The sequence below is a fragment of the Pelophylax lessonae genome, assembly GCF_965119305.1.
Source record: "Pelophylax lessonae genome assembly, chromosome: 4".
NCBI classification, from domain to species: domain Eukaryota; kingdom Metazoa; phylum Chordata; class Amphibia; order Anura; family Ranidae; genus Pelophylax; species Pelophylax lessonae.
Window position 1 is genome coordinate 175274473 of NC_138771.1, and position 26672 is coordinate 175301144.

General features: G+C 40.9%; 1 protein-coding gene across 1 annotated transcript in view; it reads left to right on the plus strand.

Moving 5' to 3' along the window:
- The window catches only part of CAMK1D (calcium/calmodulin dependent protein kinase ID), a 422171-nt gene that overhangs the window by 288713 nt on the left and 106786 nt on the right, over positions 1 to 26672 (plus strand). Inside the window, exon 3 of the mRNA XM_082254375.1 lies at positions 21092 to 21166. Within this exon, the coding sequence (XP_082110501.1) occupies positions 21092 to 21166 (75 nt within the window). The remainder of the gene's footprint in view (positions 1 to 21091; positions 21167 to 26672) is intronic.

Below are 26672 nucleotides of genomic sequence, written 5' to 3' on the forward strand. Positions count from 1 at the left end.
CAGAAATGTAAAAAAATTGCAGTTGTCCAATGTCCATAAGGATTATACAAGTGCAAAGCTGAAATGGTTAAAATGGGTAACATATCATAACCAATTTAAAGTGATATTAAAAATAAAATAACAAAAATGCTATACTTACCTGCTCTGTGCAATGGTTTTTGAACAGAGCAGTCCAGATCCCCTTCTTCTGGGGTATGCAGCCGGCGGCGCTCCTGGCTCCTCTCCTGACTCCTCTTCTTCGGTGAGTGCCCCCATAGGAAGCTGCTTCCTATGGGGGCACTCGTGTGGCTCCCAAGCTGCCTGTCTGCATTCATTGACACAGACTAGGTGGCTCGACTTCGCCCCCCCCCCCCCCCTGCTCCTCATCACAGTATTTAATTGACAGCAGCAGGAGCCAATGAATCCACCTATTTGGGGCAGAGGTAGCAAAAAAACTAGCAGGGGTTCTAATCCCTCTCCATTCTGTTCAGAACTAAAAAAAAAAAAAAAAAAAGTTTTGCCTTTAGTTTTTAAATTTATGTAGAGATTGCGTTAAAAATTCTCAATTTGGAGCTATGCCAACCAAGAGAAGGGGGTTTCCCAAAACTGTCTAGTACACTATTTCCAATCTGGGGAGAAGTGTTCCCTGATGAAAACGTGTGCGGAGGGCATTTGTCAGGTAAGTGACAAAGAAATTCATAAATATTCCTAGGTGGCAATTCAGTGTTGTCAGCATGCAGCATTTCTAAACCCAATACTAATAAGAATAACAATGTTTCCTAATCATTCCAAACAATAAAGCATTCCATTAGCCTCTCACTGTTTTCATTGGTATAACCTCCTAAAATATTGCCGTAAAGCTCTACGCAGATATAAAACACTGATTTATGCAGTCATGTAATCATTAATACATTGTTAAATTTAGTTATTAAATGCAAGCAGTGTATGTATTAAAAATTGCCCTCTTATATAGCAGGGCTGGAGTTTAGGTGGAAGAAAAAAGCAGAAGCAGCAAATCAGTTCATGTGCTGTTAAAGGCATGCTAATAGGAAGAGAAAGCAGAGAGATTAACCTATCACTGCGCTGCTTCTCCTTTTACCGCCCAGTTATAGGCTGGAACAGGTCCAGAACGACTAAGGCTTAGAGAAAGTAAGTTAAATGATGGTGGTCATCTAGCGAAGGAAAAGGAAGTATTGCACTTTCGGGATTTAAAAATTAATGTTGCAGTTATAGCTAGTTTTGCTATTTAAGGAAAAGTTTGGGAATATAAAAAATAAACATACCTGCTTCCACATTGTTCCTATGCTGCAGGCTGTCCCCCGTTGGCTTTGAGCCAGAGAACTGAGCGATTCCATGACTGCTGATTGCTCAGCTCCTGGGTAAACTCTGAGTGGAGGGAGAAGACTGTTAGTCACTTCTCTTTGTTCTGCTCCTCCAGCGTTCTCTGGAGTGCCGCACAGGAGAGGTGGCGGAAGCGGCTGTCTCAGGATCTCAGCGGCATGCCGCGAAGCTGAGCCAGCTGCCTATGAGCACACTGGTGGATCCCAATATTATTGTTAGGATCCCTCAAGAGTCTGGAGCAGATTTGTGGCTTTAGCCTACTGTCGGGTAATTCGTCACAGTAAGTGCACTCTTGAGACCCACATGAGAATTATGGGCAAAAAGCGCTTACTTGTTTAAGGCTGGAGTTCTGCTTTCACTATTAACCCCCCCCCCCTTTTACATACACCCTAAACACTTAGCCCCAATACCTCACATCTCAATTTCCTGCAAAACCAACCCCTGCCCTACCTCCTTCCCAACACTAAAGATTTTACCCCAGTGCCTTACAGTGGATGTAAACCCTCAATATACCCAGTGAGGTGAATAGCCTTGATAATGTACAGAGATGAAACAAATCATAAGTTTTACTTGTATATCTGCTGTCTTTCCTTTTCTACACTCTTTGGAAAGTGCAGATCGCGTGAGAACTCTTTCTTCCTCTTTCAGCAGTGGGTTGGGAGTCTGAGCTTACACTGTGTGAGAGCTGTTTGGATGAAAGGGACACCCTCCCTCCACATAGGCAGAGGAATAAAGGGAGATTGTAGTCTGAATAGACCAGCTCTCTACTAATCTCCCTCTAAGCACCCTCCCCTACACAAATTTTCAGCTGCTGTTATCTCATGTGTCGGAGAACTTGTCAGAAGTGCCTCTGCTGATAACAGAGAAATGGAGCACCAGAGAGAAATTACACTTTGAGCTTTGGAGAGAGATACGTAAACACTACTGATATATGTGCTTAGGTCAGATTTCATGAATGGGGTTTACAATGACTTTAAGTCCTAACCTCCCACAACACTATCCCCTGCAGCAATGTACGCTTAACCCTAATACCTAAAAGCCCAGTTTTAGTTTCCTTGAAAATGAAAAAAATTGTGGGTGCAGTAAAATTCAGTCTTCAGCTCCAGGCAGCAGGCTACAGATAAAGACAGCTGCTCTTTGTGTTGAAGCTTCCTTCTCTCTATGCCCCCTGCTTAGTCAGACGTACAGCAATATGATAGGAGTAGGAGCAACAAAAATAAAAGATCTCAAGTGTAATAATTCATTTTCCTTCTTTTTTTGTATTTATACAAGAGGCCCAACGAATGACAGTAAGAAGAACAAGGCAGGAGAGTATGGTCACTTCTGCAATCCACCAACAGCTCCAACGTTGAGATATACCGCTTTTTTGTATCCCCCTATTTGTATAATATTTGAGTAGAACAGAAACTAAAAGGGTTTGAAACTACCTGCCAAGTAAAGGTTGAAATGAATTCTTATGCATATTTATCATTATGAGTTATAATTATTCAAAAGATAATTTAATTACCATAAAAAAAGATTTAATTTGCAATATTTCTGTCAATCATGTTACATGTGGTACTACAAACTTTTGTCCTTAGTGTTTACACTGAACTTCTAAAATGCATAATTCATTATATTGGAACAGATTAAATAAAATCACTCCAAAGTTGCATAATTGACTAAAGAAAAGTTCCCAAAGCCTAATCCATTTATTTATTCATGCATCAGTGTAAAAATAAAAGTATTATAACAAAGCTGGTAAGATTGTAAATGTATTAACATTAACAAAGTATGTTGATGAATGGATTGTGTGCATAATCCTTTCTGTCTATTGTAGTCAGACTGTACAGTCAGTATATATACAGTATATATATTACCAAGGATCTATTATGGTATCTTAAAGTGACACTAAACTCTGGTTTAAAGAAAAATAATTCTACTCAATTATTTATTCTAAACTCAAGAAAGAACCTTCAAATGCTCTCCCTCCCTCTAAATACCTTTTTTTTATGTGATCCGACTTCCCATTAGAGGGTGTTATTCATGGTCTCATAGTATATAGAAATGTAGCCACCTTCTCTCACTCACTCCAGAGATGGACTATAGACTATGGACTATGATATTTGTAGTGTGCATGGAGAAGTGCACATGGTCACAACTGACGAGCAATTCTTGTACCAAATAGAGGAGGAGAAAGGAGAGGTTCTGGAGCACAGGGAAACCGTTACAAGAAGGTAGAAAAATACAATAAGAAGCGATTTCATGAAAAATTGATTACAGGGCCATTAAATTTGTAGGACTGTGGATGCTGCCAATCTGACACGTTGTGTCCTGATTGCACATCATCAGAGGTAGGAGGTTCTACACGATGTCTCCAACTTACAAGCCAAGCTCAATGCACTGTTTACTTGGGCAACTAGGTAGCAAATGAGGTTTAATGTTAATAAATGTAAACGTATGCACTTGGGGGCTAAGAATATACATGAATCATACATACTAGGGGGAGTACAACTTGGGGAATCAATGGTGGAGAGGTTTCTGGGTGTTTTGGTAGATTGTAAGCTTAATAATGGCACGCAGTGCCAAGCTGCGGTTTCCAAAGCGAGCAAAATCCTTTCTTGTATTAAGAGAGGTATAGACTGCAGAGCGAGAGATATAATTTTTCCCTTGTACAAATCAATAGTAAGACCTCATCTGGAATATGCAGTTCAGTTTTGGGCACTCACAAAATCTATCGGGGTAACTGGAGAAAGTACAAAGAACAACAACCATACTAATAAGAGGCATGTAGGAGCTCTGCTATGAGGATAGATTAGAGCAGGGATTCCCAAACTATGGCCCTCCAGCTCTTGCAGAACTACACATCCCATGAGGCATTGTAAAACTCTGACATTCACATACATGACTAGGCATGATGGGAATTGTAGTTCCTGAACTACAGGGCCGTAGTTTGGGAATCCCTGGATTAGAGTAACTGAATTTATTCTCTCTTGAGAAGTGGTTATTAAGGGGGGGATATGATCAACATGTATAGATACACAAGTGGTCCATATAGTGAACTTGATGGCGAGTTATTTACTTTAAGGTCATCACATACGAAAAGGGGGCATTCATAACATCTGGAGGAAAAAAGATTTAATCCCCAAATACGGAAAGGTTTCTTCACAGTAAGAGCTGTGAAAACGTGGAATGGACTCCCTCGAGAGCTCGTTCTGTCCAGCTCAATAGATTGCTTTACAAAAGTCCTAGATTATTTCCTAACTGCACATGATATAACTGGATACTAATATGTATAGGTAAAGTCAATCCGATTGCCTCTTGGGGGAGCAGGAAGGAATTATTTTCCCCTGCTGAAGTAAATTGGATCATGTTTATTGGGGATTTTTTTGCCTTCCTCTGGATCAGCTGTGGGTCTAGGATTGTGTATATAGAGGTTTTCAATTTGTGTGTGTTTTGTTTTTCACTGTGGATTGAACTGGATGGACTTTTGACTTTTTTTCAAACATACTAACTATGGAACATGTTCAGCCTCTATAGCTATCTTTGTGGTAATGCATAGTCTTGTGGCTCTCTCTGGTAATGTGCAACTTTCTCAGACACCATATCGTCTTCATAGCAGTCTCTTTTTCCTAATGTGCGGCTCTGGTGAAATTCTTTCTGGCAGCTCACTTAGCACTCATTCAGGTAACATGCAGTCGTTGTAGTACTTTCTGTTATAATGTACAACTCTTATGGTAATCTTAGTAAATGTGCCCCTCTCGTGGCACTTTCTCAGATAACATGCCTTCTTCAGGCCTTGACATTCAGCCTGGTATCCTTTCTGGTTTCTCCACTGTCCACCAGCTGTCTCACTTCACTTTGATGTCACAGATCTCCATGTTGAACTTCATAAATGTGTAAAAATTGAATGGCCAAGCAAAATGGAGCAATATCAAGATCAGTTTTTCCAGTAATCTCTTTAAAGTGTAACTACACTGCACCTGAGCACCACGAACCGAAAACTCTATTTAATTCATTTTTAATATTCAAAGACAACTCCCCCATCTATCTATGTCTCCAGGGTTTATTTTGCTTTAGAAATCACTTGGAAAGCATGCCCTAGCATTTTTAGCCGTGGCCATCTTGAATAAAGGCAAATTATTTGTGTAGCATTAATTTCCTGGAATCCATCTGCCCTTAGCTCAGGGATGCAGACAGGAGGGTATGCTTAGCTGAGAAAACCCCTCTTGAAGACTCCTGGGGTGTATGCAATCATTTGCCTATGCCTGGAATTTAGGAAGTAACTAAAATGTAAAAAAACAGTTTAAAACAAGTAAATATAATATACTTTCCTATCAATTTACTAATTGGTTTTAAGAACCCATCTGCCCTTAGCTCAGGGATGCAGGCAGGAGGATATGCTTAGCTGAGAAAACCCCTCTTGTAGACTCCTGGGATGTATGCAATCATTTGCCTAGGCCTGGAATTTAGGAAGTAACTGAAATGTAAAAAAACTGTTTAAAACAAGTAAATATAATATAATTTCCTATCAATTTACTAATTGGATTTAAGTACCCATCTGCCCTTAGCTCAGGGATGCAGGTAGGAGGGTATCCTTAGCTGAGAAAACCCCTCTTGAAGAATCCTGGGATGTATGCAATCATTTGCCTAGGTCTGGAATTTAGGAAGCAACTGAAATGTAAAATAAAACAGTTTAAAACAAGTAAATATAATATACTTTCATATCAATTTACTAATGCTAGCCACAAAAGGATTAAACATAGTCAATGTTGATTGAGAGTGAAGTTCCGCTTTAAACAGGTTCCTTTTTTGGCGCTTATCTTTAAATATAAGGCTTGTTAAAATGTGCCAGCATTTGTGATTTTATTTTAAATTTTAAAACTAGCAATATATCAATAAATTATAAAACCATTAGTGTGAATCTGGGATAAATGTCATTAGCTTAGTTCTAAACAGTAAGTAAATGTCCTTCATTTAACCATGTTAATGACAGGATTAGCTGGCTAAGCAAGTTCCTCTATATTATTAAATCAGTTACCGCATGTGTGTGTTTATAATGAATCACTCTCACTTATACTTTGTCAGTTTGAGTATTAAAAATGAGTGACAGTGGGCTGGGCTTTGTGTAATGTTTAAACAGCAATGGATGTGAATGTTATGTTTAGTAATTAGGATAAACGATTGCATTAAATTAGGTGTGTCTTATAATTTATTTATGTTTTTTTTTTAAACTACGCACATTTTATAGGTAGCTACATGCAAGTACATGTCTGGGTGTGTACTCTATACAGCAGTAAATTTTATTAAAAAAAAATATTTAGATTGGGATTAAAAACAGATTTAAAGAGAACCTGTGCTTTCAACCTCATCCCTCAAGCTTCCTATGCTTTTCTTCTATTTGCTCCCCAGACACTGTTCTCCTGCAGAAGAGAAGAGAAGGAGAAGCCTTGTATAGGCAAATTGCTCTGATCAGATCTTACGCAGGGCTAAGGACTCTCTCCCGACCAATGTGACAGCATGGTTAAAGCACATGTTCCCTTTCAGTTCCCAGCTGAAACTGGGCTTTGTGATGAGCATCTGAAAGTACACATTACATAGTTGATTGATAATCCGAAAATTGCCTGGTTTCGACGCCAACCAGGCAACCTCAGTAGTCTGAGCAACCAAAGATAATGTCAACAAGGTGCGTTCATGGGAAAAACTCATACTCGGCCTATTGTCGTTGTAGATATAACTACTGTGCCCTAGTTCTCAGCCCATCTGGTCCCTTTCTGTGATGATGAGAGGTTGGTTTTAGGTGTCAACTTCCAAAGATGGCATCTGATTAGATTATCATCTCATCCACCTTTGTGAAGGATGAACAAACAGATCCTGCATCTCTGCATTTTTTTTCCCGCTTTCTACTCCAACGTGGTATAGCTGTGATAGGTAGAGGAAGGTAGAGAAAGGGTGTTGAGAAAGGACTTTGCACTTGCAGAGAGGGCAACACCTCTGCCAAGGTTTGGTAGGTGGCACTGCACAGCATAGTTCCCATGCAAATAAAGCTTTCTTGTTTAATGAGCATTGGACAAAAAAACTTTTTTTTCAAATGTTAGATCCTTTGCTAATTACTTATTAAAATTTTTACACTTTCAACAGAAAATACATGTGTGACCATAATTTATAAAATTACTGAATTACAGCCTTACCTTATGCATTGCACAGTTATGCAGGCCCCTCTCTTGTACTGAAAATGCTTTCACTGCACACTGTGAGTTTCCTACAATGGGCATTAAAAACTGCAGAACATCAGATGGAGCATACCACATTTTGTGGCTGGAGGATAACTAGCATTATCATTCTAACCCTTTCCTCCCCAGCATTACTGTTCCTGCCCCCCTGGAATTAATGTTTTTTTTTTCATTTGTGGAGGCTCACCATCACGTGTGGGTGTTATCGAGATGCGGTTTCCCCTGAGGACGCTGTTTACAAAGAAACATGTTGGGCGGGGCCTCACATGTGACGTTATTCCGGACACCTGGTGGAAGAATAGAATGTACTTGTGTATGGAGCTTCCCGGAAATGCTACATTATTTTGGCCTCCTTTGCACTTTAATATCCTCTATTGAGTGAACTGATTTAGGAAGGAAGAGATTGTTCTCTTCTGGGTCAGGATTTATTTGGCTGCTGAGCAACAAGACATTCTTTGATCTTTGTGTGAGATCAAGCAATCTGGTAACAAGCTCATTAACTCTTTGTGGTAAGAGACTTTGGTGGCACATTCTTTCTTTGGTAGTGTGGTCTGCTCAAGATTTTCACATAGGAATAGAAGAGTGTGCAGGATCGAATATTTGGCACTATATTTGCACTTTATTTGGACTTTTTTTTCTTTATTTATAATTTATGCACCATAATAATATTTATATGTTTATTACACTATTGATTTAGCACAGTATTTTAGAAGTATTCACATTCATTTGGAATTACATTTATTGTATTATTTATTTAAAGGGACAGCGCATCTCTCTGCTGATCCCCACTGAGCAGGCGGATGACAGGTCTGTGTCCGCTCCGCTATGCAGAGTGGACATGGACACAGCCCGCTGTTCTCTATGGGAGCAATCAAGTGGAAGTGGACCACCTATCTGTTTCCATTTGATTTTCATCCAATCTGATCCGCCGGACAGATGGGGAACATCAGGATTCCCATCCGTCTGTTTTTAGCAGACCAGATCGGATGCTGGCGGGTGAGAGCGGACACATGTGAGAATAATATATATATATATATATATATATATATATATATATATTGTGACAGGAAGTCAGGTAAATCTGTGGGTGGTGTCACAGATGGGAGATACATTTCTGCCTTGTGTAGACAATTAACCAATTACTATAGGGTGTCGGCTGCAGAGGTAGCCAGAAAGGTGTTAGGACGTTGAAAAAGCTTCAGCTGTTCAGGATGAGGCAATTAAGGCCTCTATAAATTATCCAGAGGATGACTACGGATTGAAAATGCCTCATGGAGATGAGAGCAGTGAGGAGAGCAGTGAGTTGAATGCCTCCTGGAGCTGTGTGCCTTAAGGAGAAGCAGTGAGTTGAATGCCTCCTGGAGCTGTGCGAGTTGAGGAGAGCAGTCAGCTGAAAGACTTCTGAAGGTGAAGTGTTGGATGTTTTCTGTGTGCAAAGAAAACAAAGACTGTTGGTTTTCTGCTGTATGACCAGCAGTGTCTGCCTAGCCTAGGGACAGACACCATAGGTAGGTTCCTGTGTGAGAAGGTAGACGCCCCAAGTGGCCAGGGATTATTTTATGTTTGTTTTTTGAATTATGCTGTTTTGCACTTGTTTGAAGAAAAATTGGAAGAATAAACCATAGACTGTTGTTTTCAACCACTCCTCGGCTGTCTCTCTGTGTAACGAACCCCTCTACCGAGCTAACCCCTCACAATATATATATATATATATATATATATATATATATAGACACATAAAGAACAATGGGTGGTCCAATCGGGTCGCCTGAAAAACGGACAGATCAGTCCGCAGGTGTGAAAGGGGCCTAATATTTTCTTTATAGCTTTATGATATCTCACACCCAGATAGCTGGTGGGATGCAGCAGTCCCCACATTTTATTCCATTGATTTACTGGATTTTATTTATATGTGTTGTATGAAGGGATTGATTATTATCTAAATGATTTTATTTGTTAGCACACGATTATATTTTGGGTTTATCACAATGATATAATATGGTTCCCCTGCATTAATATGATCATAAAAGTAGAAATAAGGGGGACTGCCTGTTTACACATGCATGCCTGTAAGAAATGACCATTATCTTATCTGTCGTCTATTTTCACATATATATTTATTCTTATTCATTTGTTTCTTTATTTCTCTGATCTTTCACTTGAATGGGTTAAACGGCCATAGTCATAAGAAATGTAAATTGGATGCCCTACAAACATATTCTGCATTGCCTTAAATGTTTTGTGGAAACTAAAGGGATTAGCACAGTACAGTTATTTTTTTCTCATGGCAGCGCTGGTCTTTGATGTCAGATATTGCAATTTCCGATGAACTGCCTGCTTCTTCAGATCTCTGGCAAATTGACAAACCTTACGGCATGAAAAATAATGTGTATGTGGTTTGCTCTTTGCTGCCTAATGTACATTCATGTCTTAAAGGCATTATTCCTTGAGCTTCAGTGTCATAGCCTGGTGGCCTCATATGCATATTCAAAAAAATGTAGACATGTAAAAAAAAAAAAAAAAAAAAATCTACTAAGGGTGCTATCTATCTATCTATCTATCTATCTATCTATCTATCTATCTATCTATCTATCTATCTATCTATCTATCTATCTATCTATCTATCTATCTATCTATCTATCTATCTATCTATCTATCTATCATTTTCAGATGTTTTATCTGTGCAGGCACTTAAAAAAAAGTATTTTTTTTAGGCTTTTTGGCTTTTAACCTTTATTTTCACATGTTGATATGGTCAGTAAGTCTGTTATTGTTTCAACTTCCTTTAACAGTCCAATCTGTCCAGCAAAAATAGCAGTCAGAGGTTTGACTTAAACTGCTTAACACTGACAGGGTCGCTTACAATGATCAGCCTTTATTTATTTATGTACAACCTTTACCCCAAAAGAAAAAAAAAAACATTTGCTTGTTGCATTTTCGTGTAACACTGTACACAAAATACATTTTTATAATTTTGTTCACACAACTAGTACTTTCTTCTGGCGGTATTTAATCACCACTGGGTTTTTTATTTTTTGCTAAATAAACGAAAAAAGACTGAAAATTTTGCAAATTTTCTGTTATAAAATTTTGCAAATAAATAATTGTTCTTCATAAATTTTGCCCAAAATATATTCTGCTACATTTCTTTGGTGAAAACAACCTAAATCAGTGTATATTATTTAGTCTGTAGGAAAGTTATAGAGTCCACAAACTATGGTATAGATCTGAAAATTGATCAATCTTGATTGGTACTGACGGCCCATCTCATTTCTTGAGGCCCCAAAATGCTAGGACAGTACAAATACTCCCACATTTTTGGAAAATAGACAGTCCAGGGCATTCAGTAAGAGGCATGCTGGTTTTTTGAAGTTGAACTTTTTTACACACTGTCACCAGTGCTGTACAGCGTCATCATCGTCTGGTGACAGAGTTTGAAAAAAAAAAAAAAGTTTTACTAAACCCTGGACCCTGCATTCACTATATCTGGTCTCCCATAGTACACAGAACATAAGAATGCAAGTATTTGAGTAAATATAAACTGCTAATTACCTTTTTCATCAGCATTTAGACATGTTTGTCTTGTGACTTCTTGTCAGGTTACAGCTTATAGAAGGAGCTTTCATTCTCCCACAATTGTCCTATCAGAATGCAGGACCCCTGACCCGTTGTCTGGACAGTGCTGATTGGCCCTGTGCTGATCACATGCACTCTCCCAAGAAAAAAAAAAACTCTCTGGCAATACACACCAAACTGAGCATATGTAGCCGGTGTTCCGTGAAAAAACCATACCCGTGAGAAAACCATACCCTCGTCACTTCCGGTGCAGCTACGGAGGGTATGGATTTCTCACGGTACTTCCATTTGCGGCGGTTCGATTAAAACTGCTCCTCTGCAACATAATTCATCTCCGCTCCTTCCCCTGTCACTTCCCTCATCTCCGGTAATAAATATAAAAGCGGATCACGGAGCCGCGATCGCCGTCATTTACCTCTCATACACCCGCCGCCGCTTTTATATTTATTACCGGAGATGAGGGAAGTGACAGCGATAGGAGAGGAGATCTTTGATGTTGCAGCCGAACTGTTTTAATATACCCGCCGCAAGCAATAAATTACACACAGTCCCGTGATTATTTCATGCCCTCCGAGCATGCGCACTTGTCACATTCTTTGATTGTCAATTAGGTATCCGGGGCTCTGAGCATGCGCACTGCTGCGCTGCTCAGTTGTTTCCCACAGGAAGTGACGACGGTATGGTTTCTTCACGGGGTATGGTTTTTTAACGTAACACCGGTCCCCTGGCTCTGTAAATATCAGGATTTTTATTGGAGTCAGTGGAAGAAGATGATCAGAGTAGACAGGATTGAACAGCCTTTTTTACACAATGCAGAGGATTAACCCCTTAGGTTCCATAGTGAGTATAACAAGCATGCTTTACTGCAGACTGATTTTACTGTTGTGGGTTTAGTAATACTTTAATTATTTATTTTTATTACTACTTTAATTATTTATTTTTATTACATTTTTTTATGATTTTTTTAGCACACATATACATTATGTTTGCTTATAGCGGTGAATTACATTGCTATAAGCAAGCATTTTACTGAATGAAACTTAGTCACTCAGTTTGTTTTGTTGTGATTAGCTGTGATTGGTCAAAGCTAAGCACATGGTACAGATAGGCTGTAATTGACCCTGTCTGTACCATGTGATCAAATTGATCAATCACAGCTAGCAACACAATTGTATACAATATATGGCATGAAAGGAAGCCATCCATTGTGTACAACTGTCATGTGGCCTGCTGTGATTGGTCACGTCGGTCACATGGTACTAGCAGCGAGCCTGTACACTGATCAGTCATCGACTGTATCCCGTGGACATATGACATCCAGTCAAGATGGGAAAGCCCTGCCATCATTCTGCTATAGGCCAGGTGGGAAGGTTAAAAATTGCTAGAGTTCAGCTTGAATTTGTTAGTCAAGTCCATCTAAATCTGGTAGCGCAGAAAACAGCACCCTCTTCCTGAGTGACAATGCTGCTGTCTAAGTGTGGCTCCATTGCTCCTCCAGTGGAGATACCCTAAGAAAGGAAGTGCAATAATGACCAGATGACCAGGGGAATATGAAGGAAACAAAGCCTAACAAAAAAAATAATAATTACTGCACCCACCACATTTAAGGAATGGTAATCTGCAATATAATAAATAATTATTTTTAGGATTTTTTCCACTTTAATTTACAAATAGTTACAAACATAAGATGATCATGCATTGTGTGTAGAGGTCTTTGTATGTCTATAGGTCAGGCCCTTCCTCATTAACTATCTAAAAAGTAACTGTAGGGAGAGGAAAGGCTGCATTAACCACTTTACCACCGGAGGATTTTGCTGTCTTACGTCCAGGCCACTTTTTGCGATTCGGCACTGTGCGACTTTAACTGACAATTGTGCGGTCATGCGACGCCGTACCCAAACGAAATTTACGTCCTTTTTTTCCCACAAACAGAGCTTTCTTTTGGTGGTATTTGATCACCTGTGCGATATTTACTTTTTGCGCTATAAACAAAAAAAGAGCATAAATTTTGAAAAAATAACAATATTTTTCACATTTTTTTATATGAAATTCCCCCCCAAAAAAATGTAAAAATCAAAATTTTTTTACATTTTTGGCCAATTTGTTTTCTGCTACCTATGTTTGGTAAAAAAAATCACAATAAGCGTATTTTGATTGGTTTGTGCAAAAGTTATTGCGTTTACTAACTAAGGGAAAGATTTCTGTCATTTTTGGTGTTTTTTTTTTTAACGAGTAATGGCGACGATCTGCGATTTTCTTTGCGGGACTGCGGCATTGCGGAGGACAGATCGGACCCTTGACTGACATTTTTGACACTTTTGGGGGTACCAGTGACATTACTGCAGTAATCAGTGCTATATATATGCACTGTTACTGTAAAAATGACACTGGCAGGGAAGGGGTTCATTTTATTGGAGAGGGAGGGGTTAATGTATTCCTGGTGCTTACTAACATGTGTGGGGGGAGGTGACTGAGTGACACAAGGACAGATCGCAGGTTCAGCTATGCTGAACCCTGCAATCTGACCCTGCCTGTCACTTAGGAGATCCGCCCGCTTTGTTTACACAAGCAGGCGGATCTCCACACTTGATTCCCCAACGATCGGGGAAGAACAGCGGCGATCGCCGCTGCTCCTCCCCTGGCCCGACTCCCGCTGTGCCTGAATACAGCGGGAGCGAACCTCCGGAGAAAGGGGAGTGTCTGGCAACGTAGGTCTACGTCGCCAGGCGATAACGAACCACTTTGCCGCAGTAGAGCTCTAGTGAGCAGACGGCAAGTGGTTAATATAGCTCTGAGGCTGTGTATACGTGGAGGCTCAGATGAGGTTCCAACACCAGTTTGGTGTCCAGGCCAAGTTCCCCACACTCCAAAATGCTCTAGCAATGATGGAGGAGCAATTAAAGTGAACATGTCTTCTGCATACAGTTTGATCTGGATCCTGCAAACAGGGTATTGGATGAACATGTATCGTGCATCAAAGGGAGTCATAGTATATCAAAGAAATGTTCATATGTATTGAGCCATTCAGCTTGGTTCACATTTTATTTTAGTGATTATAGGGGGTTTCAGTTTCAACAATGTCAAAACATGCAAGCACTACTTTTAACATGCTGGAGATCGCCCATTACACAGACTGGTGACAACGCAGAAACTGAACACTACAGACCCAAGATAACTGCTGATACTGTCAGAGAGCAACCATGACACCAAGATTAAACACTACAGAACAAAGATAATAGATGATATGATCAGAGAGAAACCATGACACAGAGACTGAACACTACAGAACAAAGATGACAGCTGATACCGTCGGAGAGCAACCATAATACAGAGACTGAACACTACAGAACAAAGATGAAAGATGACAAGGCCTTCAGAGTGCAGCCACAACACAGAGACTAAATGCTATAGACTAAAGATGACAACTGATATTAGCATAAAGCAACCCTGAGACATAGACTGAAAACTACAGAACAAAGATGACAGCTGGTGCCAGGGAGAAAACATGACACAAAGGCTGGACAATACTAAGATGATAGTTGATACTGTAAGAGGGCGACCATGACCCATGAATTGAACTCTACAGAGCAAAGAAGACAGCTCATACAGTTAGAGAGCAACCATAACACAGAGACTGAAAGCTACAGAACCAAGATGACAGCTGATCTGTCAATGAGCAACCATGACACACTGAGTATTAGACAACAAAGATGACAGCTGATACCATCAGAGATCAATCATGGCATATACAGTAGACTGAACACCACAGAACGAAGATGATAGATGATATGATCAGAAAGCAACCATGACACATAGGGGTTGATTTACTCAAATTACAGAGTGCAAAATCTGGTACAGCTCTGCATAGAAACCAATCAGCTTCCAACCTAATTGAACAAGCTGAAGTTAGAAGCTGATTGGCTACCATGCACAGCTGCACCAGATTTTTCACTCTCCAGTTTTAGTAAACCAAACCTATAGACCACATGTGTCAAACACAAGGGCCACGTGCGGAATCTGGCCCTCCAGGCCATTTCATGTGGCCCTCGCATCCCACCTAAAGCTGCTGTAGAGCTCCAGCCCTCCTTTGGGCCTCCTCCCTGCACTTTCTGCTCCCCAGCTCCGCCCCCTAGCTTCTGTCCAGCAGCAACACAAGGAAAGGGGGTGCACTTTGATGTAAGGGAGGGTAGGGGGGACTCTTGGCATCTGATGAAAGGTGGGTGGGATACTCTGGACATATAGTATCACAGATACAACCGTCCCTTTGAGGGCAATCATAATGCTGATGCGGCGCTCAATGAAGTTGAGTTTGACACCCCTGCCATAGACTGAACATTACAGAACAAAGATGCCAGATTATACTGTCAGAGAGCAACCCTAGTTCAGAGACTGAACACTATAAAACAAAGATGACAGATGATGCCCTCAGAGAGCAGCCATGATGCAGAGACAAAATGCTACAGACTAAAGATGACAACTGATATTATCATAAAGCAAACCTACAGAATTTTTGTCAGAGAGCAACCATAGTAGACTAAAACTGACCACAACTATCTCCAGGAAGAGGCCACAGCTATAGGTAGTGACCACCACATTAAGGCAGTTAAAGAACAGAACAAAACAAGCAACACATCAACACAGGGACAGAATTTGTGTGCCTGTGTGATACATGTGAAGATTTTTGATGTTTCTGGTTCTCAGCAGCCAAATCCAGTATACTGTCTCACTTCCAGAGGATGATCACTTTCTCCACACTTGTGGGTGGATGGTTAGATACTGCATGAGGAATCTCTGGAGTAAGACTAGTCGAGCTTCATGCCCACATTTCATGCTGTCAGCTGTAGGCAGAATACAGGCAGGCAGCTTTCTTCTAACAGAAATGCAGAGATAGAAAACATACTTAGATTTGTATATGCCTGCCAGTTAGACTTTGCCAGTTATAAACAAACTTTATTTTTCAGCACTGTGACTAGTACATATTTGCATATTTTATACAGTGTGCCGAGATCCACATACCTTATCCATCTGTTGCTCTATGGGATTTTTTAGATCTGCTTACTGAGAAAAATCATTTTAACATTCATTCAAGTTGTGTGTCTTTCTTTCTTTGTATATTTAAAAATGTCACATGCTAGTATTAAACAAAAAAAAAGACGTATATTCTTTACATTGGTCCACATCCTTTTTCCTGCAAAGGCTTTAATGTACAAAAAGTAGGTACGTTGAAATAATAAAAAGTTTACAGTTTCTGTAAACTGTTTTGTTTTTACTATAGTTTTTGATTGCTATAATTATGAATTTTCCAGTTCTTATCAAAAGCGAAACACAATGTTCCTAGTGCAAGGAATCAAGAGCAGAACTTACAAAAGAAATGTTAAAGTGCTTGTAAAGCCTCAAGGTTTTTCACCTTAACTACCTTGCACCGGCGCTATAGCCGAATGACGGCTAAAGCATGGACCTAAATTGCCGGGAGGGCGTACATTGACATCCTCCCGTGCACAAGTGGCCTGCGCGCTCCCTGCGGAGCAGCCCAGCTCACTCTGTGATCAGCGAGTCCATGCCCGCCCTCTTACCATGTGATCAGCTGTCAGCTGTTTTTTTCTCCTCACACTGTTGGTGTGAGTAAAAAAAAAAAAAAACGATCGCTGGCTGCTGTCAGAGGGACATCGGTCCTAAAGAGTAGAGGGGCACCAGTGCCCACCAGTGCCACCTACCAGTGCCCACCAGTGTCACACCAGTGCCCACCATTGCCACCTACTAGTGCCCACCAGTGCCATCTACCAGTGCCCACTAGTGCCACCTACCAGTGCCCACCAGTGTCCACCAGCGCCACCTATCAGTGCCACCTATCAGTTCCCCATCATAAGTGTCACCTACTACCGCCGGTCATTGCCCATCAGTGCCACCTATTAGTGCCCATCAGTGCCCATGAGTGCTGCCTGTTAGTGCCTTTCAGCGCCACCTACCAGTGCCCATCGGTGCCACCCATCAGTGCCACCTATCAGTGCTGCCTTATCAGTGCCACCTTATCAGTGTCGCCTTATCAGTGCCCATCAGTGCCGCCTTATCAGCAGTGTTAATTTCGTCGACTAAAACCGACTAAAACGTTTTCGTCGACTAAATTAACATAATTTTAGTCGACTAAAATACGACTAAAACTAAAACAATTCAGATGACTAAAATACGACTAAAACTAAAATGGCATTTTAGTCTTAAGACTAAAATACGACTAAAATTAAAATGGCATTTTAGTCAAAAGACTATAACTAAAACTAAATCGAAATTTGCTGCCAAAATTAACACTGGTGCATGCTCAAAGCTTAATACCATAAATAATAACATATTAGATTTTTCACTCCAGGACCAGCAGTAGTATATAATGAGTTTGGAAATTGTAGAGAAATGCTTAAATAATGCATTACAAATTACAATTTAACTACACCCAGTTGATTATAGATGACTAAAATGAGTTTTAGTCGACTAAAATCTAGGACGTTTTAGTCGACTAAAATGTACTGGAGTTTTAGTCGACTAAAATGTACTGGAGTTTTAGTCAACTAAATACAACTAAAACTAAAACACTTGCAGAAGACTAAAATGGGACTAAAACTAAAATGCCATTTTAGTCCTCAGACTAAGACTAAAACTAAATTGAAATTTGCTGCCAAAATTAACACTGCTTATCAGTGCCCATCAGTGTCACCCATCAGTGCCCACCAGTGCAGCTTATCAGTGCCCAACAGTGCAGCCTATCAGTGCCTATCGGTGCCCATCAGTGCCGCCTCATCAGCGCACATCAATGAAGGAGAAAAATTACCTGTTTGCCAAATTCTATAACAAACTATAAAAACTGTTTTTTTTTTAATTTTCGGTCTTTTTTTTTTTGTTTGTTCAGCAAAAAATAAAAACCCCAGTAATGATTAAATACCACCAAAAGAAAGCTCTATTTGTCTGAAAAAAATGTAATTTGGGTACAGTGTTGCATGACCGCGCAATTGTCATTCAAAGTGCGATGGCCCCATTGGCTCCCGCTGCTGTCAATCAAATCCAGTGACAGAGCAGCAGGGGGCGGGGCTGAGTCCCCCTGTCTATGTCAATGGATGCAGTAGCAGCACTCACGCATGGGTGCCCCCAGTCAAAGCAGCTGAAAAAGAGGGGCCTGGAGCGATAAGGATCAGGGCTGCTCTGTGTAAAGCCATTACACAGAGCAGGTAAGTATAGGCGTGTTTGGTATTTTTATAAAAAAAAAACAAAACAAGGGTTTACATCCCCTTAATTTTGTGTATGGTGCGGTTTTGGGTTTGTGAATAACAGATATTTTTCTCATGTATCTAAGGCTTCATGTACACATAGCCTACTTTGAACCCCTGGCTGTGGGAAAACGCAAAACCCAGCAAAATTGTGGTAAAATTGCAGCAAAAACATGTTTCGCATTTTTGACGTATTTTCCCGCGCCCCCGGTCAGGAGCTGCCAGTGTGCATTAAGCCTAAAGCTAAACTCTGGAAGAAAACCACTGTTGGGTTTTTAGTGCTGTCTGCCCTCAAGTGATGAGAAGTAATGAGAAATCTCTCCAGCAAGGGCTTTTTAGTATAGTGGGGAAAGTTTAGAACCACTGTGAGGTTTCATTGTTGTCCTTGCTCTCTTTCAGTGACCCCCTGTTGCCCTTAAATCTAGTACTGGTGTCACAAAAAAAATGTAGGGCTCCATGCAACTAGCGTTTTTTTGAAGGTCTGGAACGCTAGAAAAAAAAAACACTGGATGAAAAATGCTGAGCCTGTGATGGCTTGTAGTTGCGTTTTAGTAGCTTTTAGAAGCTTTTAGGAGTGTTAGCATTTTATTAGCTTTTTTACAGTACATGAAGGAAAAAAAAAACGCTCAAAAAAGCTGTTAGGAGCGTTTTAGTAGCGCTTAGAAGCGTTTAGCATTTTCTTTTCTGCTGGAAAAATGCTCCAAAAAACTCTACAAAAACAGTTTTTTTTCCGCTCCTAAACGCTGATGCTTGAAAAACGCTTATAGCATAAAATGCGCATGGACACACAGGATTAGCTTCTAGGAGCTGAAAAAAGGCCTTTAATAGCTTCTAGAAGATTAAAAAAAGGCTAGTGTTCATGGAGCCCAAAAGGAAATCTCTCCAACTGACTCACATGCAGCAATAAAAAAATGACATATTGTAAGTTTTAACAAAAAATGTTTTATAGACAAGGGTTTTAAAGTGATTGTAAAGTGGTATTGCAGAGTGGCACCATACCTCCACTTCAGGAGTCCCCCACTGATGTTCTCCATTCCCCTCTCCTGGGTGTGCCCCCTTAGCAAGCCTTGTGCTATGGGGCACCTGTGCAGGCACACTCCTGAGCTGGGCTGCGTGCATTTATAGACACACAGCTCCGCTTGGCCACACCCCCTGCTCCCTCCTCACAGGACTTGGGTGACAACAGCTGGAGCCTATGGCTTCTGCTAATGCCTGAGCCCCCTGTGAGGAAGTGAAGAGAAAAGAGCTGCAGCCGGGCACAGTGCTGGATCAAAAGAGATAAGTGTTTGAGGAGGGGGAGGGTCACAACAAGTGCTAAAACTTTTTTTTACCTTAATGCAGAGAATGCTTTAAGATAAAAAAGCGTTTTAACTTTAGAACTACTTTAAGTTGTAGGGCATTTAAAGGAGTCTCACCTGAAAGAATGTTTGTTCCAGAATATATTAGATAGGTGCCTTGGATACTAAGCTAGTGAGGTCAACATATCAACCCTCTCCTACCATTGCCCAAGCTTGCTGCTCACAGGAGACGAATATGTAGTGAAGTGAACACAAGGAATGGGAGAGGTGACATCGCTTCTTCTTCCCTTCACCTTCACTCACTCGGTAATCTGTTCATAGCCTGCAGTCTTAGCACAAACCCAAAACAGTCTGGGTTGTTGTTGTGCTGGCTCATGAAAAGGGAGAAAGGAGAGGGGAAGGTTGCTACAGTGCTGTGTTGTGCTCTTCCCTGTAGGAACACCCATAAATTGGGCTTCGACCTGGGGTTCAGCTGACAGCCAGCGCAAATAGGAGAAAATATTGCTTTTATTTCCGAACTGTAGCATGATTCTTAATGAGACAACGTGCTACATGCATAGGACAAGAGGAACAAAAGTTATTTCTATTGAGATGTCTTCTATAAAGCAGTATTATACCTAAAAACTAAAGTTTAATATGTTGCAGCTTACCAGTATTTAAATGTGGTGGCTGCAAAAGTTTTTTTTTTCTTTTTTAAGTTTTTTTTTCTTCTTTATGTTTATCTTGTGATCCAAACAGCCAACTTAGGGTGTCTCCACTCTGGATGGAGGATCAATGGAGACACCTGTTGGACAGCAGCATTTTCAGGGGAAAGGGTAGTGTTAGATGCACTACTAGATTTAGATAAAAGTGGCTAATAAATGAAAGCCACGCTACAGCTAACACGTGTTTTTGGGTTTAATACCCTTTAAGTACATAGATCATGGTATATATCAAAATACTCTGGGGTGACATTCTTTCTAATAATAACGTAGCATCCTATGAGGTTACACCTGTGCACAGCACAATCTTTAAAGAAAGGACAACTTTAAAAAATGTTCACCATTTAAATATTTGTCTCTTGGGACAACCCACCAGGTAACATGGGAAAAGCTGCGATTAAGGCCCTTTTCACACTTGTGCGACTTGTCCTGCGATTTGGAACTGCAAAGTCGCATGACAAGTCGTACTCCATGATTTCCAATGAGTACCATTCGTATCTGTACGACTTCAAGTTGCAACGACTTCAAAGTAGTCCCTGCACTACTTTGGGACAATTTTAATGCGTTTTGAGGTCCATAGACATAGGCATTGCTTCAAGTCCAGTCAAAATAGCGGGAAAATTATGGTTGCCTAAACAATAACAGTGATAAATAATTCTTCCTGTCAGGTGAACCTATTTGTTAAAGTCAATGATTTACCAAGCAGCTCATTTTCTGTTTTTTTTCTTCTGCAGAATCAAGCATGAGAACATCGTTGCCTTGGAAGATATCTATGAGAGTCCCAGTCATTTGTATCTGGTCATGCAGCTGTGAGTAGATATTAATTACAATTTAGAACAGAAAATGTTCTCAAGTGATATGCAAGATAATTCCCTGCTGATCCTCCAAATTCCACTCATAATAACTCATACATAGAGGTACTGTTTGATAAATAACCACTGCGCTACTGTCATAGCCTGTAGGTATAATTTGCTGGGTTGCTATGGCTACCACAGCGTTGTATACCTTATTTCATTATTCACATAATTAACAGGAATACATTTGTACATTTATTTATTTTATTTTAAGTTTGTGACTTTTAACCAGTTGAAATGAAACTCTTTTTGAAAACTCCTGACTGTGCTTCTAAGATTGCAAAAACTCCTTTGACACTGTGTCTTGGGATTTCCTCCTTTTTATCCTTCTTAAAGTGGACTACCATGCATAATTTGTACCTAGTGGTAAGCCTATAATAAGGCTTACCAATAGGTACTGTAAATATCTCCTAAACGTTTAGGAGATATTTACTGTACATGCAGCTGGTTATGTCACCGGCGCAAACGTTCTGAATGAACGGCCACCCGGGCTGGGCTGATCCTTCAGAGTCCTGTGCCGTAGTGGCGTCATCGCAGCTCCGGCCGCTCACACAGCCAGGGTCCGCGAACCCGGAAGGAAGTCCGGGTGAAGATGGAAGCCTTGTCAGCGGTGACAGCACACCGCTGGAAGGCTTCGTTCTAAGGTAAGTTTCACATAATTTGCTGGTATGCGATGGCTTCACCTTGCAGGTTCCAGAAAAAAAAAAAAAAAACACACAGCGGTTTACTACCGCTTTAAGTGGGGACTTGGTCTCAATTTTCTTAATGGATCCAAGCTCTCTACACTATTTCAGTGGCATACCTCAAACATCTATACAAATAATTTTCCAGTTGTCATCTGCTTGCCTTACTCTTTTTACTTGCGATAGAACCCTTAAAGTGTATTTCAGGGCAAACTAAAAAAAATACATATGGAGTACATTTCGGTAATACGTGCACATTTCTCCATGTTGTATCTCTTTCAAGATCCTGCAAAATAACCGTTGGTCTGCCAAAAATGCACCTGGCTCCTTGTGGGTTGATAACACACGCATTTTCAAGTTTGGTCTTTTGCCTAATTACTCAACCACTCTCCCTCTCACATCTCAACAACATAAAGTGGAAGTCAAGAGAGGCAAAAGATTGGTAAACACCGATCTTCTCTGCATTGCGTAATACCTGGAAGCACACAGCTCTGAGCACTTGCAGGTTCACAGGCTCAGTTTACCATCAGCAGCCAGTTAGGATGCAGACCTAGGACTCTGTAATGTCACCCATTTAAGTTTATGGGGGCTCAATACACAGGCATGGTGAAGATTGAATAAGGTTTCAGCTCAGAGAATATAAACACTTCAAAGGGTAGAGAGGGTTGACAAATATGGTTATTAATAAAATTGAATATGTCCTTTATGTGGTCTATGCCCACAGGGGAGGGACCATTTAGGAATAGATAGTATTAGGCTTTTTTTCCACTTTAAAACAAGTGTATTCTACAAAATGATAATTTCAAGAGAAGTTCTCCATAGTAGAAAAATTATTATTTCCACCACTCCAGTGGCTCATGTCTCCTACTTTCGCTCTCTTCCAGCACCGCAACTGCCATCACACCTTACGGCATTTAACACTTTTGAGAGATACCTGTGTCACCCACCTCTGTATTTTTTTGTTAAGTACTTGTAATAATATATTGAGAATTGCAGCTTGTTGTAGAACTTCTGTGCCAGTGGACAGCGCCCATTGACTTTTCTGTGGGAGCAGAAAACAATGGTCCTTCAGCCAGTGCACTCACATCAAGCTTGTCGAAAACAACAACCAACAAGTTAGAGGACAGAAAGATGATTCACTGCACATCATTCTCACAGGCAATCGGCCTGACTACAGCAAACTTAATGAAGATTTTAATTGTTTTTCCCACTCCATTATCAGCATGCCTCTTCTAATGTTATCTGTGTGCTATAAGAAACATTGTTAATGCTTGGAAGTATTTGTGTATGGCATTTTTAAATAATTTTTTTACTTTTGCACAGATATTCTAAACTTTATTACTGTTTTCCTTCAATTTCTACAATCTAATTTCACTTGAGTTTGTTTGGCTTTGAGGCATTCAGTAGATCAGAGACTAATGCAGGCCATACATGGGTCGAATTCCAAACAAATTTTCTTTCGAAAGTTTCCGGCATTTTGTAATCCGATGGTGCCACCATTGAATTCGAAATTCGTCCAGCCAAGCCTTCAATTTCACGTCATGTTGCTACAGAAAAGAATTTTTGTGGCCAAGAATCTTCTTTTTTTTCCAGGTCACAGCTCATGCGCATTTCTTTTTTGATTATTTTCTCGCAGGATTCTCCCATCATTGATTAGAATTTTTTTTGTTTTTCGAAAAATGTCCAACGTGCCTGATCACTCAAAGTCTTTGGCTGCACGAAAATCAGCCATTGCTGCGGCCCATGAAAATTCTTAGTTAAGATTATCTAAAGAAAATTCTTTTGGAATTTGACCCCTGGATGGCCGGCTTTATCAAGTGATCTGCACATCAGGAAAAATTCAGTCACCTGCTATAGGCTAGCCCCGGTTACATTTTATAGAGATATTATAGTGACCCTGTCAGAGTCAGTGTGTGCAGGAATTTGGTGCCTATATAAGTCACCAGCCTGCCTTTACACGGACATGAATTTTAATGGCATCCCAGTCTTAGTCCGTAGGGTTCAATATTGAGTTAGCCAACCTTTGCAGCTATAACAGCTTCAACCCTTCTGGGAAGGCTGTCCACAAGGTTTAGGAGTGTGTCTATGGGAATGTTTGACCATTCTTCCAGAAGCACATTTGTGAGGTCAGGCACTGATGTTGGATGAGAAGGCCTGGCTCGCAGCCTATTCTATAATTCATCCCAAAGGTGTTCTATCGGATTCAGGACTCTGCGCAGGCCAGTCAAGTTTATCCACCCCAAACTCTCTCATCCATGTCTTTATGGACCGTGCTTTGTGCACTGGTCCAGATCATTTGGTGTAGAGGGATTATTGTGTGGAGTTGTTTTTCAGGGGTTGGGCTTGGCCCCTTAGTTCCAGTGAAAAGAACCCTTAAGGCATCAGCATACCAAGACATTATGGACAATTGCATGTTCCCAACTTTTTGGATGAAACCTGACTGACATTTTAAACATAAAAAGTAAAACACATGCCTCCTATTACATTTACTAGCCAGAAAAGCTTATTTTGCGGCCCTTTGATTTAGTTTCACTATGCCCTGACTTTATCTCACTTCAGGCCCCAGCATGAAAATGAAATCAGAGAGGGACATACAGTATAATAGGCTTTCATTCCTAAATTAACCTGTTAGTTTTGTTTTGTACCACTCGTAGCATTTCCTGTTGCAGGATGACAGCACTAATGCCTCTTACACACGTTCAGATAATCGTACGAAAATAATCGCTTTCGACTTGATCGCACGATAATCTGATCGTTAGTACACAGCTTTCGACAGCCAATCACGACAGTTCATCCAACAAAATCCGAAGGGACAAACACGAAAACTTCTGTCGTACGATAGCCTAGCGAATGACAATCGTTTAATCAGTACAGTATGCGTACGCTAAAAATTGATCGACAAAGACCACGCATGATCAGAAACACTAAAATAGCACGGAAAAAGCCTGGCTGCCATTGTTTTTGTTTTGCACCATCTGATACATAGCTAAGCAACCTGGAAGCTTTTCCGGAATCTTACGAAAAAAATCCTACGTTTTATATGCATTGTTGAATTCGATATTAGTATCATGCAACAAAATGCGAACGGTAAGTCGTCCGATTATCTGAATGTGTGTACGAGGCATAAGTCACTTGGCAAGAACTGGAATACAAGGTATTAACCGCGGTAATGGAAAGGAGAACAGCAGCAACTTCAAGTGTGTCCACACCCTAAGCAAAATGTCTATAATAAGTCGCGCTAACTTGAACTATGGAAAATAAAGTCCATATGTATCAGGATCACAGTATTCAAACAGGCTCCCTATGGGTATACGCTTACCAGAAATGGTAAATCAAAAGGCAGGTTCTCTAAGATAAATCTCGTCCCCTTGATAGCAGACTGGAACCAGTATTCTCGCGTAGATTCAATAGTATTGATAAAAAATAAAACGCAATAGTGTAAAACCCAACACAAACTGAAAACTTAAACACCAATGTGGGTGAAAAAAAATGGATAAAAGTGTGTGAAACTCCACCAGTGTAAATTGAAACAAAAAGAAAAGAAAAAGAAATAGATTGCTCCTAAATGGGACACCTATAGGTACCCCTTACCAAAAATAACTGGAAATACGTGCAAAACATATGGGTGAGGTGCAATCCTATAACGGCTGGTGTCGTCTCTTACCACAGTGAAGAGAAAAAAACGCCAAAGTGAATGGGAAATCTTAAGTAGGTGTCCTCTGTGTCGATAACCACCACCAACAGCACTCGCCTCTTACCAGATAGTAATCAGATTGGGCCAGATTAAACAAGAGAATCAAGCAAGATGAGATGCCAGCCTTCACCAGTGAGATTTGCCTCTTACCCTAAGGGAATGGTTAAATCGCCTGTAGGAATGATGAACTTCAGGGGACCTGCAGTGGAATCCTGGACGAACAGTGTTGGTCATCTTACTTTAAAAAAGTAATTAGTTACAGTTACAAATTACTTCTCCCAAAAAGTAATTGAGTTACTGACTCAGTTACCACATTGAAAAAGTAATTAGTTACTCAGCAAAGTAACTGCGACTTTTTTTACTATTCTATAATGCAATTACGTTCTATGAGATCTTTAATAGTGGTGGCGGTGTGGCACACTGTGGGGGTCTGAGTCCTGAGTCCTCCTAACTGTGAGTAACTGTATTTTGTTTTGTTTTTTGGTACCTGCTGCCTGGAGTGGCTGGCTGCTGCTGGTGGTGGCGTGGCACACTGGTGGTGGCGTGGCACACTGGTGGTAGTGTGGGCGCTTGGCACACTGTTGGTGGGGGTCTGAGTCCTTTTTTGTTTTTTGGTACCTGCTGCTGCCTGGACTGGCTGGCTGCTGCTGGTGGTGGGGTGGCTGCCTGGCTGGTGGTGGCGTGGCACACTGGTGGTGGCGTGGCACACTGGTGGTGGTGTGGGCGCTTGGCACACTGGTGGTAATGTGGCACACTGGTGGTGGCGTGGCACACTGGTGGTGACGTGGCACAATGGTGGTGGCGTGGCACACTGGTGGTGGTGTGGGCGCTTGGCACACTGGTGGTAATGTGGCACACTGGTGGTGGCGTGGCACACTGGTGGTGACGTGGCACAATGGTGGTGGCGTGGCACACTGGTGGTGGTGTGGGCGCTTGGCACACTGGTGGTAATGTGGCACACTGGTGGTGGCGTGGCACACTGGTGGTGACATGGCACAATGGGGGTGACGTGGCACAATGGTGGTGGCGTGGCACAATGGTGGTGGCGTGGCACAATGGTGGTGATGTGGCACACTGGTGGTGA